The sequence below is a fragment of the Tamandua tetradactyla genome, chromosome 21, assembly GCF_023851605.1.
Source record: "Tamandua tetradactyla isolate mTamTet1 chromosome 21, mTamTet1.pri, whole genome shotgun sequence".
NCBI classification, from domain to species: Eukaryota; Metazoa; Chordata; class Mammalia; order Pilosa; family Myrmecophagidae; genus Tamandua; species Tamandua tetradactyla.
Genome location: NC_135347.1, coordinates 61,316,885 through 61,334,572, shown reverse-complemented (window position 1 = coordinate 61,334,572; position 17,688 = coordinate 61,316,885). Strand labels below are relative to the sequence as shown.

General features: G+C 35.5%; 1 protein-coding gene across 4 annotated transcripts in view; it reads left to right on the top strand.

The window, feature by feature from the left end:
* The window catches only part of BDP1 (BDP1 general transcription factor IIIB subunit), a 146,273-nt gene that overhangs the window by 106,175 nt on the left and 22,410 nt on the right, over positions 1 to 17,688 (top strand). For 3 of the 4 annotated variants that reach the window (XM_077139520.1, XM_077139518.1, XM_077139517.1), the window contains 6 exons: positions 10,920 to 10,956; positions 11,436 to 11,549; positions 12,604 to 12,829; positions 13,322 to 13,482; positions 15,380 to 15,530; positions 15,739 to 15,919. In XM_077139520.1, the coding sequence (XP_076995635.1) occupies positions 10,920 to 10,956; positions 11,436 to 11,549; positions 12,604 to 12,829; positions 13,322 to 13,482; positions 15,380 to 15,530; positions 15,739 to 15,919 (870 nt within the window). The remainder of the gene's footprint in view (positions 1 to 10,919; positions 10,957 to 11,435; positions 11,550 to 12,603; positions 12,830 to 13,321; positions 13,483 to 15,379; positions 15,531 to 15,738; positions 15,920 to 17,688) is intronic. The other variant, XM_077139519.1, reaches the window with a different exon arrangement.

Sequence of the window (17,688 nt, the reverse complement as noted above, 5' to 3'; positions counted from 1 at the left end):
TTGTGAAGAATTATTGTTAATTATTTGTGTGTTTGGTAGGATTCAGAAGTGAAGCAATTGGACCTAACTTCTTTGTGGGTAATTTTGGGACTACTGGTTCAGTCTCTTTGCTCTTTATAAATGTTCAGCTTGTCTATTTTTTCTTGAGTCAGTTTCAGTATGTGTTTCTGGGAAATTTTCCATTTCATGTAAGTTATCTGATATGTTGGTATACTATTCATCATATTCTTTTTAAAATTCTTTTTATCTCTATAGCTTCGGTAGTAATGTCTCTTCTTTCATTTCTTGTAATTTGATTCGGACCTCTTTTTTTCTTGGCCAAATTAGCTGAAAGTTTGTCCATTTTGTTGATCTTTTCAAAGAACCAGATTCTGGTTTCATTAATTTCCACTCACTTGCTTTAAGTTTAGTTTGCTCTTCTTTGGTAGGTTAGGTTATTAGTATGAGATTTTTCTACTTTTTTTCTTTTAATGCAAATTTGTTGAGATATAGTCTCACTGCTTTCTTAATATAAGTGCTTATAACTGTAAATTTCCCTTTAGGCAACACTTTAGCTGCATCTTACACGTTTTGTATGTTGTGTCTTTATTTTCACTCATATCCTTTTCTGATTTCCCTGTTGATTTCTTTTTTGACCCAGTGGTTATTTTAGAAGTGTGTTGTTCAATTTCCATATATTTCTGAGTTTCCCCAAATTTCCCATAATTGGTTTCTAATTTCTTTCCATTACGAAAAACATTTTTCCTGTTCTTACTATCATGTTAAATTTACTGTTTTAGTTTGCTAGCTGCCAGAATGCAATATGCCAGAAACAGAATAGTTTTAAAAAAGGAATTTAATAAGTGGCTAGTTTACAGTTCTAAGGCCGAGAAGATGTCCCAATTAAAACAAGTCTATAGAAATGTCCAATCTAAGGCATCCAGGAAAAGATACCTTTGATTCAAGAAGGCCGATGAAGTTCAGGGTTTCTCCCTCAAGTGAGAAGACACATGGCGAACACAGTCAGGGCTTCTCTCTCATCTGGAAGGGGACACAGCGAACACGGTGTCATCTGCTAGCTTTCCCTCCTGGCTTCTGGTTTCATGAAGCTCCCCAGGAGGTGTTTTCCTTCTGCATTTCCAAAGGTCTCTGGCTCGTGGGCTCACTGCTTCATGATGCTGCAGCATTCTCGGTTCTCTCTGACTCTCTCCCTCCAAAATGTTTCCTCTTTTATAGAACTCCAGTAAACCAATCAAGACCCACCCAAATGGGTGGAGACGTGTCGTCACCTAATCCAGTTTAACAGCCATTCTTGACTAAATTGCATCATCCAGGGAGATGATCCGATCACAATTTCAAACATACAGTATTGAACAGAAATTATTCTACCTTTATGAAATGGGATTTTGATTAAAACATGTCTTTTCTAGGGGGCATACTTCCTTTCAAACCAGCACATTTACTAAGATTTGTTTTATCATCTGGTATATGTTCTATCCATGTTCCATGTACAGCTGAGAAATTTATAACTTCTGTGGTAGTTGGATGGGGTATTTTATAGATATCTGTTGGTCTTGTTGGTTTATAGTATTAAGTGTTCTATTTCTTCGTTGATCTTCTGTCTAGTTGTTTAATCCATTATTGAAAGTGAGGCAATTGATGTCTCCAACTATTAGTCTTGAAATGTCTGTTTCTCCATTTCTGTCAGATATTCCTTTGTGTATTTTGGTGCTTTCTTATGAGGAATGTATATGTTTAAATTTTTATATCCTCCTGATAGGTCAACCTTTGATCATTATAAAATGTCATTTTATCTCCAGTGACATGTTTTGTTTTAAACTGTATTTTGTCTGATATATCGCTCCAGTTTTTCTGTGGTTCCTTTTTGTGTGTATCTTTTTTCATCCTTTTACTTTCAATCTGTTTGTGATTTTTAAAACTAAAGTTTTCCTTCTAAACAACATATAGTTGACTTATATCTTTTTATCTACTCTTAAAACATGCTTTTTTATTAGAGAAGTTGTGAGTTTACAGAAAAATCATGCATACAATACAGAGTTCCCGTATACCACCCTATTATTAACTTGCTTTACTGTGCTACATTTGTTGCAATTCATGAAAGGACATTATTATAATAGTACTCTTAACTATAGTCCATCATTTGCAGTAAGATTCACTGTTTGTGTTGTACAGTCCTTTGTTCCTTTTTCTAGTAACTAATATATAGCCTAAAATTTCTCCTTTTAACCATTTTTACATATATAATGAAGTGCTGATAATTGCACACACAATGTTGTGCTACCATCACCACTATCCTTTACCAAAATTTTACAATCTCTGCTTTTTTAATTGGATTTTTTATTCCCTTCACATTAAGTGTTATTGATGCAATTGGATTTCGTCTGCCATTTTATTTTTGTTTTATCTGTCATGTCTTTTTTCTTACTTTACTGCTTTTTTTTGCATTGAGTAGATATTTTCTAATGTAGCATTTTAATTTTATTAATGATTTTTTCACTCTTTTTGAGTTTCAGCTCCACATTTACAGTAAATATAGAAACATTACTGTATTCACTTTTCCCCTTCTTGTAGTATTATTGTTATACATACATTTTGCATCTATTAATGTTACAAACCTGAAATGCATTGTTATAATTATTACTTTAACATCTATCATTTCCTTAGCCCATTAAAACTTTGCTCCCTGCTTCCTTTGTGCTGTCAGTGGCAAATATATTACACTTATATTTCTGTATGGTGTAGGCCTGACAATACGTTGTATGCATTTTACCTTATACAGTTGTTTTTAGAATCAATTAAGAGAAGAAAGGAGAAAGAATATGGCTTCATAGTGCTTTTTATAATTACATAATTACCTTACGAATTCTCTTTGTTCAGGTAGATTCCAATTGCCATCTCATTACCATCTGGTGTGGTTTGCTTTCAGCCCCAAAATATTCTTTTAGTATTTCTTGGAGGGCGTGTCTACTAGCAATACATTCTCTCCATTTTTGTTTATCTAGGGCAGTCTTTATTTCACCTTCATTTTTGAATGATGGCTTTGCTGGATATAGAATTCTTGATTAGTGATAGTTTTTTCTTTGAGCACTTTAAATATATCTCACTGCCTCTGGCTTCCACTGTTTATACTTAGAAGTCAGCTATTAACATAATTAGTTCCCATGTTAGTGATGTGTCACTTTTTTCCTACTTTCAAGATTTTCTTCTACTCTTTGACTTGTAGCATTTTTCACTATGATGTGTCTGTCTGTAAGTCTCTCTGCCTGTATCTTATTTGAATTTTCTTTTGTTTCCTGGATACGTAGGTTGATTTTTCAGTAAATTTTGGAAGTTTTCAGCTTTTGTCTCTTTGAATGTTTTTTCTTCTTCTTTTCTCTCCATCTGGCATTTTTATTAGTGTGCTTAATGGTGTCCCACATTTCTCTGAGCCTCTGGTGTTTTTTTTTCTGTTTTTTTTTCCTTCCGTTTTTCTTTGGCTTATATAATCTCTATTTTTGTAGCTTCAAGTTCTTCTTTTTTTTTTTAATTAAAAAAAATAACAAAACATTTAGAAATCATTCCATTCTACATGTACAATCAGTAATTCTTAATATCATCACATAGTTGCATATTCATCATTTCTTAGTACATTTGCATCGATTTAGAAAAAGAAATAAAAAGACAACAGAATAAGAATTAAAACGATAATAGAGAGAAAAAAAAACCTATACCTCACATGCAGCTTCATTCAATGTTTTAACATAATTGCATTACAATTAGGTAGTATTGTGCTATCCATTTCTGAGTTTTATATCCAGTCCTGTTGCACAGTCTGTATCCCTTCAGCTCCAATTACCCCTTCTCTTTTTTATTCTTTTTTTAATTAACGGAAAAAAAGAAATTAACCCAACATTTAGAAATCATACCATTCTACATATGTAATCAGTAATTCTTAACATCATCACATAGATGCATGATCATCGTTTCTTAGTACATTTGCATAGGTTTAGAAGAACTAGCAACACAACCGAAAAAGATATAGAATGTTAATATAGAGAAAAAAATAAAAGTAATAGTAAAAACAAAGCAAAACAAAAACCTATAGCTCAGATGCAGCTTCATTCAGTGTTTTAACATGATTACTTTACCATTAGGTATTATTGTGCTGTCCATTTTTGAGTTTTTGTATCTAGTCCTGTAGCACAGTCTGTATCCCTTCAGCTCCAATTGCCCATTGTCTTACCCTGTTTCTACCTCCTGCTGGACTCTGTTACCAATGACATATTCCAAATTTATTCTCGAATGTCCGTCACATCAGTGGGACCATACAGTATTTGTCCTTTAGTTTTTGGCTAGACTTACTCAGCATAATGTTCTCTAGGTCCATCCATGTTATTACATGCTTCATAAGTTTATCCTGTCTTAAAGCTGCATAATATTCCATCGTATGTATATACCACAGTTTGTTTATCCACTCTTCTGTTGATGGACATTTTCGCTGTTTCCATCTCTTTGCAATTGTAAATAACGCTGCTATAAACATTGGTGTGCAAATGTCCGTTTGTGTCTTTGCCCTTAAGTCCTTTGAGTAGATTCCCAGCAATGGTATTGCTGGGTCGTATGGCAATTCTATATTCAGCTTTTTGAGGAACCGCCAAACTGCCTTCCACAGTGGTTGCACCATTTGACATTCCCACCAACAGTGGATAAGTGTGCCTCTTTCTCCGCATCCTCTCCAGCACTTGTCATTTTCTGTTTTGTTGATAATGGCCATTCTGGTGGGTGTGAGATGATATCTCATTGTGGTTTTGATTTGCATTTCTCTAATGGCCAGGGACATTGAGCATCTCTTCATGTGCCTTTTGGCCATTTGTATTTCCTCTTCTGATAGGTATCTGTTCAAGTCTTTTTCCCATTTTGTTATTGGGTTGGCTGTCTTTTCGTTGTTGAGTTGAACAATCTCTTTATAAATTCTGGACACTAGACCTTTATCTGATATGTCATTTCCAAATATTGTCTCCCATTGTGTAGGCTGTCTTTCTACTTGATGAAGTTCTTTGATGCACAAAAGTGTTTAATTTTGAGGAGCTCCCATTTATTTATTTCCTTCTTCAGTGTTCTTGCTTTAGGTTTAAGGTCCATAAAACCGCCTCCGGTTGTAAGATTCATAAGATATCTCCCAACATTTTCCTCTAACTGTTTTATGATCTTAGACCTAATGTTTAGATCTTTGATCCATTTTGAGTTAACTTTTGTATAGAGTGTGAGACATGGGTCTTCTTTCATTCTTTTGCATATGGATATCCAGTTCTCTAGGCACCATTTATTGAAGAGACTGTTCTCTCCCAGGTGAGTTGGCTTGACTGCCTTATCAAAGATCAAATGTCTGTAGATGAGAGGGTCTATATCTGAGCACTCTGTTAGATTCCATTGGTCGATATATCTATCTTTATGCCAATACCATGCTGTTTTGACCACTGTGGCTTCATAATATGCCTTAAAGTCAGGCAGCGCGAGACCTCCAGCTTCGTTTTTTTTCCCTCAAGATGTTTTTAGCAATTCGGGGCACCCTGCCCTTCCAGATAAATTTGCTTATTGGTTTTTCTAATTCTGAAAAATAAGTTGTTGGGATTTGGATTGGTGTTGCATTGAATCTGTAAATCAATTTAGGTAGGATTGACATCTTAACTATATTTAGTCTTCCAATCCATGAACACGGTATACCCTTCCATCTATTTAGGTCTTCTGTGATTTCTTTTAGCAGTTTTTTGTAGTTTTCTTTATATAGGTTTTTTGTCTCTTTAGTTAAATTTATTCCTAGGTATTTTATTCTTTTAGTTGAAATTGTAATGGGATTCGTTTCTTGATTTCCCCCTCAGCTTGTTCATTACTAGTGTATAGAAATGCTACAGATTTTTGAATGTTGATCTTGTAACCTGCTACATTGCTGTACTCATTTATTAGCTCTAGTAGTTTTGTTGTGGATTTTTCCGGGTTTTCAACGTATAGTATCATATCGTCTGCAAACAGTGATAGTTTTACTTCTTCCTTTCCAATTTTGATGCCTTGTATTTCTTTTTCTTGTCTAATTGCTCTGGCTAGAACCTCCAACACAATGTTGAATAATAGTGGTGATAGTGGACATCCTTGTCTTGTTCCTGATCTTAGGGGGAAAGTTTTCAATTTTTCCCCATCGAAGATGATATTAGCTGTGGGTTTTTCATATATTCCCTCTATCATTTTAAGGAAGTTCCCTTGTATTCCTATCTTTTGAAGTGTTTTCAACAGGAAAGCATGTTGAATCTTGTCAAATGCCTTCTCTGCATCAATTGAGATGATCGTGTGATTTTTCTGCTTTGATTTGTTGATATGGTGTATTACATTAATTGATTTTCTTATGTTGAACCATCCTTGCATACCTGGGATGAATCCTACTTGATCATGATGTATAATTCTTTTAATGTGTTCTTGGATACGATTTGCTAGAATTTTATTGAGGATTTTTGCATCTATATTCATTAGAGAGATTGGTCTGTAGTTTTCTTTTTTTGTAATATCTTTACCTGGTTTTGGTATGAGGGTGATGTTGGCTTCATAGAATGAATTAGGTAGTTTTCCCTCCACTTTGATTTTTTTGAAGAGTTTGAGGAGAGTTGGTACTAATTCTTTCTGGAATGTTTGGTAGAATTCACATGTGAAGCCATCTGGTCCTGCACTTTTCTTTTTAGGAAGCTTTTGAATGACTAATTCAATTTCTTTACTTGTGATTGGTTTGTTGAGGTCATCTATGTCTTCTTGAGTCAAAGTTGGTTGTTCATGTCTTTCCAGGAACCCGTCCATTTCATCTAAATTGTTGTATTTATTAGCGTAAAGTTGTTCATAGTATCCTGTTATTACCTCCTTTATTTCTGTGAGGTCAGTAGTTATGTCTCCTCTTCCATTTCTGATCTTATTTATTTGCATCCTCTCTCTTCTTCTTTTTGTCAATCTTGCTAAGGGCCCATCAATCTTATTGATTTTCTCGTAGAACCAACTTCTGGTCTTATTGATGTTCTCTATTGTTTTCATGTTTTCAATTTCATTTATTTCTGCTCTAATCTTTGTTATTTCTTTCCTTTTGCTTGCTTTGGGATTAGTTTGCTGTTCTTTCTCCAGTTCTTCCAAGTGAACAGTTAATTCCTGCATTTTCGCCTTTTCTTCTTTTCTGATATAGGCATTTAGGGCAATAAATTTCCCTCTTAGCACTGCCTTTACTGCATCCCGTATGTTTTGATATGTTGTGTTTTCATTTTCATTCGCCTCGAGGTATTTACTAATTTCTCTTGCAATTTCTTCTTTGACCCACTCGTTGTTTAAGAGTGTGTTGTTGAGCCTCCACGTGTTTGTGAATTTTCTGGCACTCCGCCTATTATTGATTTCCAACTTCATTCCTTTATGATCCGAAAAAGTGTTGTGTATGATTTCAATCTTTTTAAATTTAAGACTTGCTTTGTGACCCAGCATATGGTCTGTCTTTGAGAATGATCCATGAGCACTTGAGAAAAAGTTGTATCCTGCTGTTGTGGGATGTAATGTCCTATAAATGTCTGTTAAGTCTAGCTCATTGATAGTAATATTCAGATTCTCTATTTCTTTATTGATCCTCTGTCTAGATGTTCTGTCCGTTGATGAGAGTAGGGAATTGAAGTCTCCAACTATTATGGTATTTGTGTCTATTTCCCTTTTCAGTGTTTGCAGTGTATTCCTCACGTATTTTGGGGCATTCTGGTTCGGTGCGTAAATATTTATGATTGTTATGTCTTCTTGTTTAATTGTTCCTTTTATTAGTATATAGTGTCCTTCTTTGTCTCTTTTAACTGTTTACATTTGAAGTCTAACTTGTTGGATATTAGTATAGCCACTCCTGCTCTTTTCTGGTTGTTATTTGCATGAAATATCTTTTCCCAACCTTTCACTTTCAACCTATGTTTATCTTTGGGTCTAAGATGTGTTTCCTGTAGACAGCATATAGAAGGATCCTGTTTTTTAATCCATTCTGCCAGTCTATGTCTTTTGATTGGGGAATTCAGTCCATTAACATTTAGTGTTATTACTGTTTGGATAATATTTTCCTCTACCATTTTACCTTTTGTATTATATATATCATATCTGACTTTCCTTCTTTCTATACTCTTCTCCATACCTCTCTCTTCTGTCTTTTCGTATCTGACTCTAGTGCTCCCTTTAGTATTTCTTGCAGAGCTGGTCTCTTGGTCACAAATTCTCTCAGTGACGTTTTGTCTGAGAATGTTTTAATTTCTCCCTCATTTTTGAAGGACAATTTTGCTGGATATAGGAGTCTTGGTTGGCAGTTTTTCTCTTTTAGTAACTTAAATATATCATCCCACTGTCTTCTAGCCTCCATGGTTTCTGCTGAGAAATCTACACATAGTCTTATTGGGTTTCCCTTGTATGTGATGGATTGTTTTTCTCTTGCTGCTTTCAAGATCCTCTCTTTCTCTTTGACCTCTGACATCCTAACTAGTAAGTGTCTTGGAGAACGCCTATTTGGGTCTAATCTCTTTGGGGTGCACTGCACTTCTTGAATCTGTAATTTTAGGTCTTTCATAAGAGTTGGGAAATTTTCAGTGATAATTTCTTCCATTAGTTTTTCTCCTCCTTTTCCCTCCTCTTCTCCTTCTGGGACACCCACAACACGTATATTTGTGCGCTTCATATTGTCCTTGAGTTCCCTGATACCCTGTTCAAATTTTTCCATTCTTTTCCCGATAATTTCTGTTTGTTTTTGGAATTCAGATGTTCCATCCTCCAAATCACTAATTCTATCTTCTGTCTCTTTGAGTCTATCATTGTAGGTATCCATTGTTTTTTCCATCTTTTCTACTTTGTCCTTCACTTCCATAAGTTCTGTGATTTGTTTTTTCAGTTTTTCTATTTCTTCTTTTTGTTCAGCCCATGTCTTCTTCATGTCCTCCCTCAATTTATCGATTTCATTTTTGAAGAGGTTTTCCATTTCTGTTCGTATATTCAGCATTAGTTGTCTCAGCTCCTGTATCTCATTTGAACTATTGGTTTGTTCCTTTGACTGGGCCATATTTTCAAGTTTTGGAGCGTGATCCGTTATCTTCTGCTGGCGTCTGCGCATTTAGACAGATTTCCCTGGGTGTTGGATCCAAAAGTTTGGAAGATTTTTCTGTGAAATCTCTGGGTTCTGTTTTTCTTATCTTACCCAGTAGGTGGTGCTCGTGGCACACGTTTGTCTGCAGGTCCCACCAGTAAAAGGTGCTGTGGGTCCTTTAACTTTGGAAAACTCTCGCCGTCCGGGAGGTTCGCTAGCCGAAGCGGCTTGGAAGAGTGCCAGCCGGCCCGGGGTCCGAACGCGGGGAGGGTTGCTGGCCGCCGCAGCCCGGGAAAGCGCCCGTCCGAATTTCCTAGTCGGCCCGGGGCGCCAAGCATGGCGGGAGGACGCCAGCCGCAGCGGCCCGCCCGGGAAAGTGCACCGTTCCCAGGGAGTCACGGGTTTGGAAGGGGCCCCCCCCGTCACCGTTCTCCGTGGCCTGGGGATTTCCGATCCAATTCTCTCAGTTGGTCCGGGGGGCCGCGTGTGGTGTGGACGCCAGCCGCCGCGGTTTGAGGGGACCACCTGTCCAATTCTCCCAGCCAACCCGGGAAGGGGGAAGGGAGTGACTGGCCGCTTGCCACCCGCCCGGTGAAGCCCGCGCCCCTTGGCGATCTCACCAGAGCGGGTTCTCTCAGCCAGCCAGCCGTTCCAGGATGGGGTACGCTGTCTTTTTTATCTCTGTCGTGGCTTTGGGGGCTGTTCTGTATCGTTTCTACTCCCCTAGTAGCTGCTCTGGAGGAGAAACTAAGATCCGCGTGTCTTACTAAGCCGCCATCTTCTCTGGAAGTCTCAAGTTCTTATTCTTAATACTGCCAGTTCAAATCTCCTGTTGAGCCACGTTGGGGATTTTTTTAAAATTTCCGTTGTTGTACTTTTTTATCCCCAGAAATTTCCTTCTCCTCTTCCTCCTCCACCTCTTCCTTCTCATTGACATTTTCTGTTTGATGCAGCATTATCATCATACTGATGTTTTCACTGGTTTTATAAACATGACTACTATAGCTGCTTTGAAATATTTTTTTCTGTTAAATCCATCAGGTCACTTTCACAGGCTATTTTTTTTGCTTGCTTCTTTTCCTGGTATATGGCCATTCTTTCCTGTTTCTTTGTATGCCTCCTAATGTTTTCTTGGAAATCATACATTGTAGCTAATATAGCAGTTCTGAGTACTAGTCCCTGTCTGTCTTGACTTTTTTTTCTTTATTGATATATATATGTAATCACCCAAAGTATATAATCAGTGGTACATAATACCATAATATAGCTGTGCATTTATCATTACAACTGCCTTGACTTTATTTGTAAATTTGTTCACTGAGGGATTGGATTATTTTAGTGAAGTTGATTTCCCCTCTCCTAAGCAGTAGGGGATGACTTGAGTTAGCAGCAGATATGACTAGTTGAAGGGTTATGAAAGTGAAGAAGTAAAGAAAGACTGGTAGATGTATGTAACAATATGATCAGACTTAAAATTTGCATATTATACAAGGAAAAGATAAAAAATGAGTGAGAGACAAAATAATTTGCCTTTAAAGCTTATTTCTCTTCTTGCCTATGATTTTTTTAAAATTGTATTGTGGTAGTATATATACAACATAAAATTTCCCATTTAACAACTTTTAGGAATACAATTCAGTGGTGTTAATTATGTTCACAATATTGTATATGAAGTTGAATGAATAATCATAAAATCTGAAAAGAAAACAATTTTCAGTATTGTAGTGAAAGGTGTAAAAGGACCTGTAAAATACAGTGCTATTTGAGATATAAAAGATATGGTTGGGAAAATACTTACGATGTTACGTATTCCCTTTTTTAGGATGTGACCACAGGAGAACAAACCCAAGATGAAACAGGTGACTCTTAACTAGGAAACTACTAAAACTGCTTCTTTAATACTAGCACAATGATTCAGTAGTGGGTGTAGTTAATAAATGAGTCAGAATGCTGGAGAGTTGAACAAAATCAGCTGTTGAGTATATTTATTTCTAGGGAAAACTTGGATTCTTGGGATGTTATTTTAGAAGGGAGTTAAGAGCTAAATGTTTAGTAAAGAAGTATTTTTTGGAGTGAGTCTATTTTCTTTGAACATATTCACTTTACTTAGTGGGGAGACGAGGAGGCATTTTCAGTGAGTAAAAGCCAACAATGGATGATTTTTTAATTTGTTATGTGTAACAAATATAAAAAAGTTTATATAACCTGAAACATATTACCCTAGAAGGGAATAATGGTAGGGAATATATTAAAACCTACCACTAGAAGATAAACACTTGTATTAAAAATCTTTTTAATTTAGAAAATTTAAATTCCAGATTCATTCTTCTGTTTTAAGGTTGTAGTATTTTCTCACAAGGTACCAACGATGGAAGCACTGAAGCTGCCATAGCTTTACTTACAATGGGGGATCTGGTGTTGCAGTCAGAGATCAATACGGAACAGGGTGATGGTAAGAATGAATGATATGTCCTGCAAAAAACCACCATTATTATCTAACTTTTAACAAATTATAGCTACATTTGAGTAATAAGTGAATACCAGCCTTTTAAAATTTGAAGCTGCTATCACTTTTGTTTTTCAGAAAAACTAATATATGTGCAGTGATCCATCTATTAACTTATTTAATATCTTTAGGTTTAGTGGCAACCACTTCAAGACTGTGCACTTGGTTTATTGAGAATCGTCACTGTTCTTGGAATAGTTAACATAGTAATTCCTCTACCTTTATCAAAGATAGTCTTTAGTTAATCAAGTTCATTGATCCCTGATCACCTTGTTTCTTTAGCAAAGGAGCTGTGGCTTTGGGTCTTTTCAATTACATAACAGTCAAGTATAGTCTTGAAGGGACAACAGCAGTTAGTCACTCAGTGAGATAATTTAACTGCTGTGATAGTTTGAACGGAGCCAAAAGATATGTGAAATGAGATTTTTAATGTACTAGCGGAACCTGTAAAGTTGCTATCGTCTTTACTATCTATGTATCTTAGTTTAAGTACATTAAATAGATAATTATCCTAAGTGAATTTTTGGCAGATATTTATTTTGACTAGTGATGAGAGGCCTGACATTCGTTTTAGGACTTTCAGGCCCATGACTATATATTTATTAGCAAAGTCTGTGATTTGTGTTCACTATAGGATTCCTGTCTGAAAGGCAGAGTATTGCGCTGGAGCCTGTCACAAATCTCAAGAACATAAAATTCAGGTTTAAGAAATTTTAAATGAAGATACTCCATCTTGAAATCCATCTGCGGTTATATAGTTACTTAAAATAACAAAAAACTCATTTTTATTTATAATAACAATGTTTCCATAATAAAAGTCAGGTTAAATCCCTGGCATGAAAAACAAGATCATAAATTTAAATTGGAGCCACAAGGAGCAAATTTTCATTATAGTATGGAATTTAAAAATTACTAAAAGTTGAAGAAATTATTTTATTTGAACATCTATTTTATTGAAAGTATTTATTCTATTTTAATTTTCTATTTTTTTGTGCAATAGGATTACGTGTACTTCCTGATCTTCATTCAAAGGATAAAAGCCATATTCCTTCTAGGCCAGATAATGTAAAAGGCGAAATTGTTCATGAATGTCAGGAGTTTTCTTCACCTGCCATTTGTACATCTCCTGCATCATTAGAAGAAAACAAGATTGTATTGGAAGAACAAATTACTAGAAAAAATATTGGTTTAATGGAGAAAGTAAAGAGAAATGCTGCATCAACCAGGTTGGTTTTGTTTTATTAAATTATTATTTCTTTTGAACTTTACTAAAAAAAATGTAAATTATAGTATTCAATTAATAAATACAATTAAACTGACCTTCAGTTTAGCTGATAGCTTTGGGAAGTGCTCAGATAAATACAAACTAGCAATGCTAATTTCTCACCCTTTCAAGTTAGGATTGGCTGGTTTTGATTTTAGTTTAATGGTTTGCATGTTAAATTACAACAGTAAGCATCTCCTTGAAGCTGTAATGAAGTGGTTTTATGTAGATGTAGTGTCTCTTTTACACTACAAACATGGCCCATATTTTCTTTTCTGCTTAAGACCTTTGGTAAAGTTATACTACCTTGTAATTTCAGCATTAAAAAATTAATGCTGGAAGACAGTGTGGCACATTAAATGTATCAGTGTTAGAATGTATTACTGCTGGAAAGAGAGAGAGAATATTCTTAGATGACTGATAAATTTCTCTCTTCCTGTGTCTCTTTTTCTAGGAACACAACTTCAAAAGTGACCAATAATTTGAGACTAAGAAGTAGATTTTCCAAGCCTAAGCCAAATCTTAAGACGATTCGAGGGACCAACAGGCTTGGTGCTCATCAGGAAGTCCCCAGTTTGTTTGTAACCAAAGAGGAAGAAGTAGAAATTCAAAGGGGTAAATTTTGTTCCCTTACAAAAATTACAAGATTACGTGGACATATGAAATTGCGTTAGAATCTCAAATGAAATACTCAGTAGTGTATATTTACATATATGTTTTCCTTTCAGAAAGAACAAAAATGCTTGCATACTATACAGTTTATATTCCTCAGCACATTCTTTTTTTTACTAACAGGTAAACTGAGATATAACTGATACCATACAGTTTATACATTTGCAGTATTATCATTTGGTGGTGTTTAGTATATCCCCAAGTTGTATCACCCCAGTCAACTTTAGAATAGTTTCATCACTCAGGAAGAAACCCAGTACTATTAGCAGTCACTCTCCATTCCCCTCCAACACAAGCCCTAGGCAACCACTGATCTACTTTTTGTCTCTATTTTTCCCTATTCTGGACATTTCATATAAATGGAATCATACAATATGTGGCCTTTTGTGACCCACTTCTTTCATTTAGCATAATGTTTTCAAGGTTCATGATGCTGTAGCATTTATCAGAACTTCCTTTCTTTTTATGACTGAATAATATTCCATTGCATGGATATTCTACATTTTTATTGGTTCATTCATCAGTTGATGGACTTTCGGTTATTTCTGTTTTTTTTTAAGTATTATGAATAATGCTGCTGTGAACACTGGTGTACAAATGTTTATGCGGACATAGATTTTCATTCCTCCTACTAGTGGAATTGCTGGGTTATGGTTGGTAATTTTGTGTTCACCCTTTTGACAAATTGTCAGACTGTTTTCCGCAGTGGCTGCACTATTTTATTTCCATCAGCAGTGTCCAAGTCTTCCAGTTTCTCCATATTCTTTTCAACACCTGTTATTTTCTGTGTTGTTTGTTTGTTTGTTTTTAAATTATAGCCATCCTAGTGGTTTTTAGGTGGCATCTCTAGTGGTTTGGATTTGCATTTCTCTGATGACTAACAATGTTATGTTTCTTTTCGTGTGTTATTTTTGTATCTTTGGAGAACTGTCTTCTCATCTCTCTGTTCATTTTTTAATTGGGTTATTTGTCTTTTATTATTGAGTTGGGAGAATTCTCTATATATTATTAGCTCCTTCTGTTTTTAAAACAATATATTGAAAATTTTTTCCTGTGATCACGAAGAGCTCTATTTCATTTTTTAATGTCTTCATTGTATTTTGTTTGTTTTGTTTTGTCTTCATTATATTTTGATGTGCATGTTAACTTCTACTCCTACTTCCTCCTCTTCCCCTCCTGTCAAGGCCCCAATCCCTTAAGTTAATAGGTTAGATAAAGAAGTGTAAATAGCAGGCTGCCTAGATTGTACTGAATTCTTAACGAGAAGATCTAGATCATTAACATCATCTTTTCCCTGTTTTGAGGTTCCTGGCTTCTGGGATTTCCTTTCTAGCAGCACCCTCTATGGTACAGTATACCTATGCACTTAGTTAAATCATATGCAGCGTAATTATTTTGCTGGCTTGAGTAGTAACTTAAAAGCTCTCTCGGTGTGCAGGCTCAGGGTTGCCCTATATATATCAAAGTCATTATTTTTGTGACATTATTCTTAGCAGCAACTTCCCTTCTTTCCCCAGGTGAAATTAGCCAGGCCTCATGTGTACCCATCTCTAAACCTCTTTTTATATTTGTTTTTCTAAATTATAATGATCTTACCACAAAGTAGGAATATAATTGCTGCAGTAGCTAGGAGTGAAATTTGTGCAATGCAGGATTCATTAATAGTCTCTTATATTGTTCAAAAATTCATTGGTTAGAATCCTGCTGTGTGAAAAAACTTGCGTTTGAGATAAGTTTGGGAGAGCCATTATGTAGTGTATATGTTTTAAGAGAGAATGTTTCTGTTCTGGAGATTTTAGCGGTACTAATTTGAACCACAACTTAAATGTTTTTTTTTAAGAAACTGAGATAAATGCTTCCGAAGGAACAGAATTGGAAGAGAAACACCTTGGATCAGTTGTAGCAGCAGAGAGTAAGGATCAGAGCAAACTGACATGTGTACACGATATCAAAGGGACCAGTTTATCTCAAGAAGCAAACCTAATTGAAAGGTAAAAGAGGGAAGAGCTTCTGGGATTTGGTTTATATTCTGTTTTAACTATTCCTGTAAGAATTTTACTTAAAAGGGGGTTCTCTTGTATTATATACATTTTTAAAAAGTTTGAAAACCATTGAGTTAAATGATCTTTGAAGTACTTTGCTCAAAAAAATGTATTTATTGTATGCCTGGTTTCAAATTCAAACACAACTCTGTTTCAGAAATGATGATCAAGAAGAGGGATCTCAAGAAGTTCACATAGTGTCGGTTGTTCCAGTAGTTTCCTCTGAGAAAGGGCCCTACACACTTGGTTCAAATAGTGGTCTCAGTGAGGGTACTAGTGAAGAACCCTTGAAAAAGGACCCCAATGGAGACAGTGTGCTTACACTTCACGTGCCAGAGGTAAAGGATTGTAAGATATAACAGGGAGTAGCCAGGTGTTTTTCCCTATTTAAAAAAAAAAATTAAGATATAATTTAAATACAGTGCACTTCACCCTTTTTAGTATATAGTTCTATACATTTTGACAAACACACACACACTGCTGTAACCATCACGAAAATCAATATATGAACAGTTCCATCATCTCAAATATTCCTTTGTCCTTTTGGAGTCAACTCCTCTCCGTCCCCAGTCTCTGTCACCATTGATCTGTTCATTCTCCCTTTAGTTTTGCTTTTGCAAGAATGTATTGTAATAGAATTTTAATTGAGTGTATTTTTGGTCTCTGGATCATATAGATAAAACAGCTAATACCTGGTTTTGTGTAAAAAAATAATAAGTAATGTTTGTACACAGAGAATTCACCTCTTGCTTCCTAGCTCCTGGATCTCAAGGTATTCATTCACATAGCGCACTTAAAATGCTAACTACTACGTATCTGTCACTGTACAAGGTTGTGGGAGACAGATGAGTAAATGAATAGTTAAACTCAGTTTGCTAGATGCTTTGGTATTTGCACAAGATTCTATAAGAATGGTCCTCAGCTCAGGCCAATTAAATCAGTTTCTAGGAATGGGATCCAGACATAAACACTTTTTAAAAACTCCCCATGTGCTTCTAATGTGCAGCCAGGATTGAGAATCTCCCCGATCATGAAAAACAAGTATGAGTTAGCTATGTTTTATGTATACACACACACACACACACAGACAGACATGCAAGGGAACGTGCATAAAGAAAAGGTGTGAATCAGCATGACATGTTCAGGAAACTAAGTAATTATGAGTAGAATATAATAGAAGAAAATGGTTAGAGATGAAGTTAGAAAGGTAGCCTGAGAACAGACCATTAAAGAATTTTTGTGACTTGCTTGAGGGATCACCTCCAAGTGATGAGATCCCTCCCCACCCCTGTGCAACATTTTTATTTTTAAATAACTTCATATTTTAATGAGAAGTTGCAAAAATAGTACAGAGAACCCCCATGTACCCTTTACTTGAAGTCATTAGTTGTTTAACATTTTGCCACATATGCTTTCCCTTGCTCTTTATCTTCACAGAAATAAAGTTTTAAAAAACTAAACCATTTGTAAATAGCTTGCATAAATGATCCTTCAATTGTAAATGCTCCAGCCTGTACCTCATAAGAACAAAAACATTGTCCTACAGAAACACAGAATATCACGCTTAAGAAATGTAACATTGGTTCAATAATACTATATAATAAAGAGAGTTTCTGTTCAAATTTCCCCAGTTGTCCTGAACATGTCCATTATAGCTTTACATCTGTCCAGGGCAGCCATAATCTGGATTTTTAAATTGTGTCCTGGTTATTAGATTCAGATTATAATTTTTGGCAAGATTATCACATAGATGTTACTGTGCCCTTCCTTTTGCATCACAGCAGGAGGCACATAATGATAGTTTGTCACATGATTGGAAGTGCTGACTGATCAGTTGACAAGGGTAGTGCCTGCCAGATTTCTCCATTATAAAGGCATCTTTTCTAATTTATATTAATAAGTATTTTTTTGTTGTACCCACTAGGGAAAACAGTTTGGTGAAGTTCCTCAGAGAGTCACCATATGACCCCAGCAATCTCACTTCTAAGTTTATATATGTATAAAAAATTGAAAGTAGGAAAACAGATTTTTTTTTACCAATATTCATAGCAGTATTATTTACAATAGCCAAAACATAGAAGCAACCCAAGTGTCCATCAGCAAATGA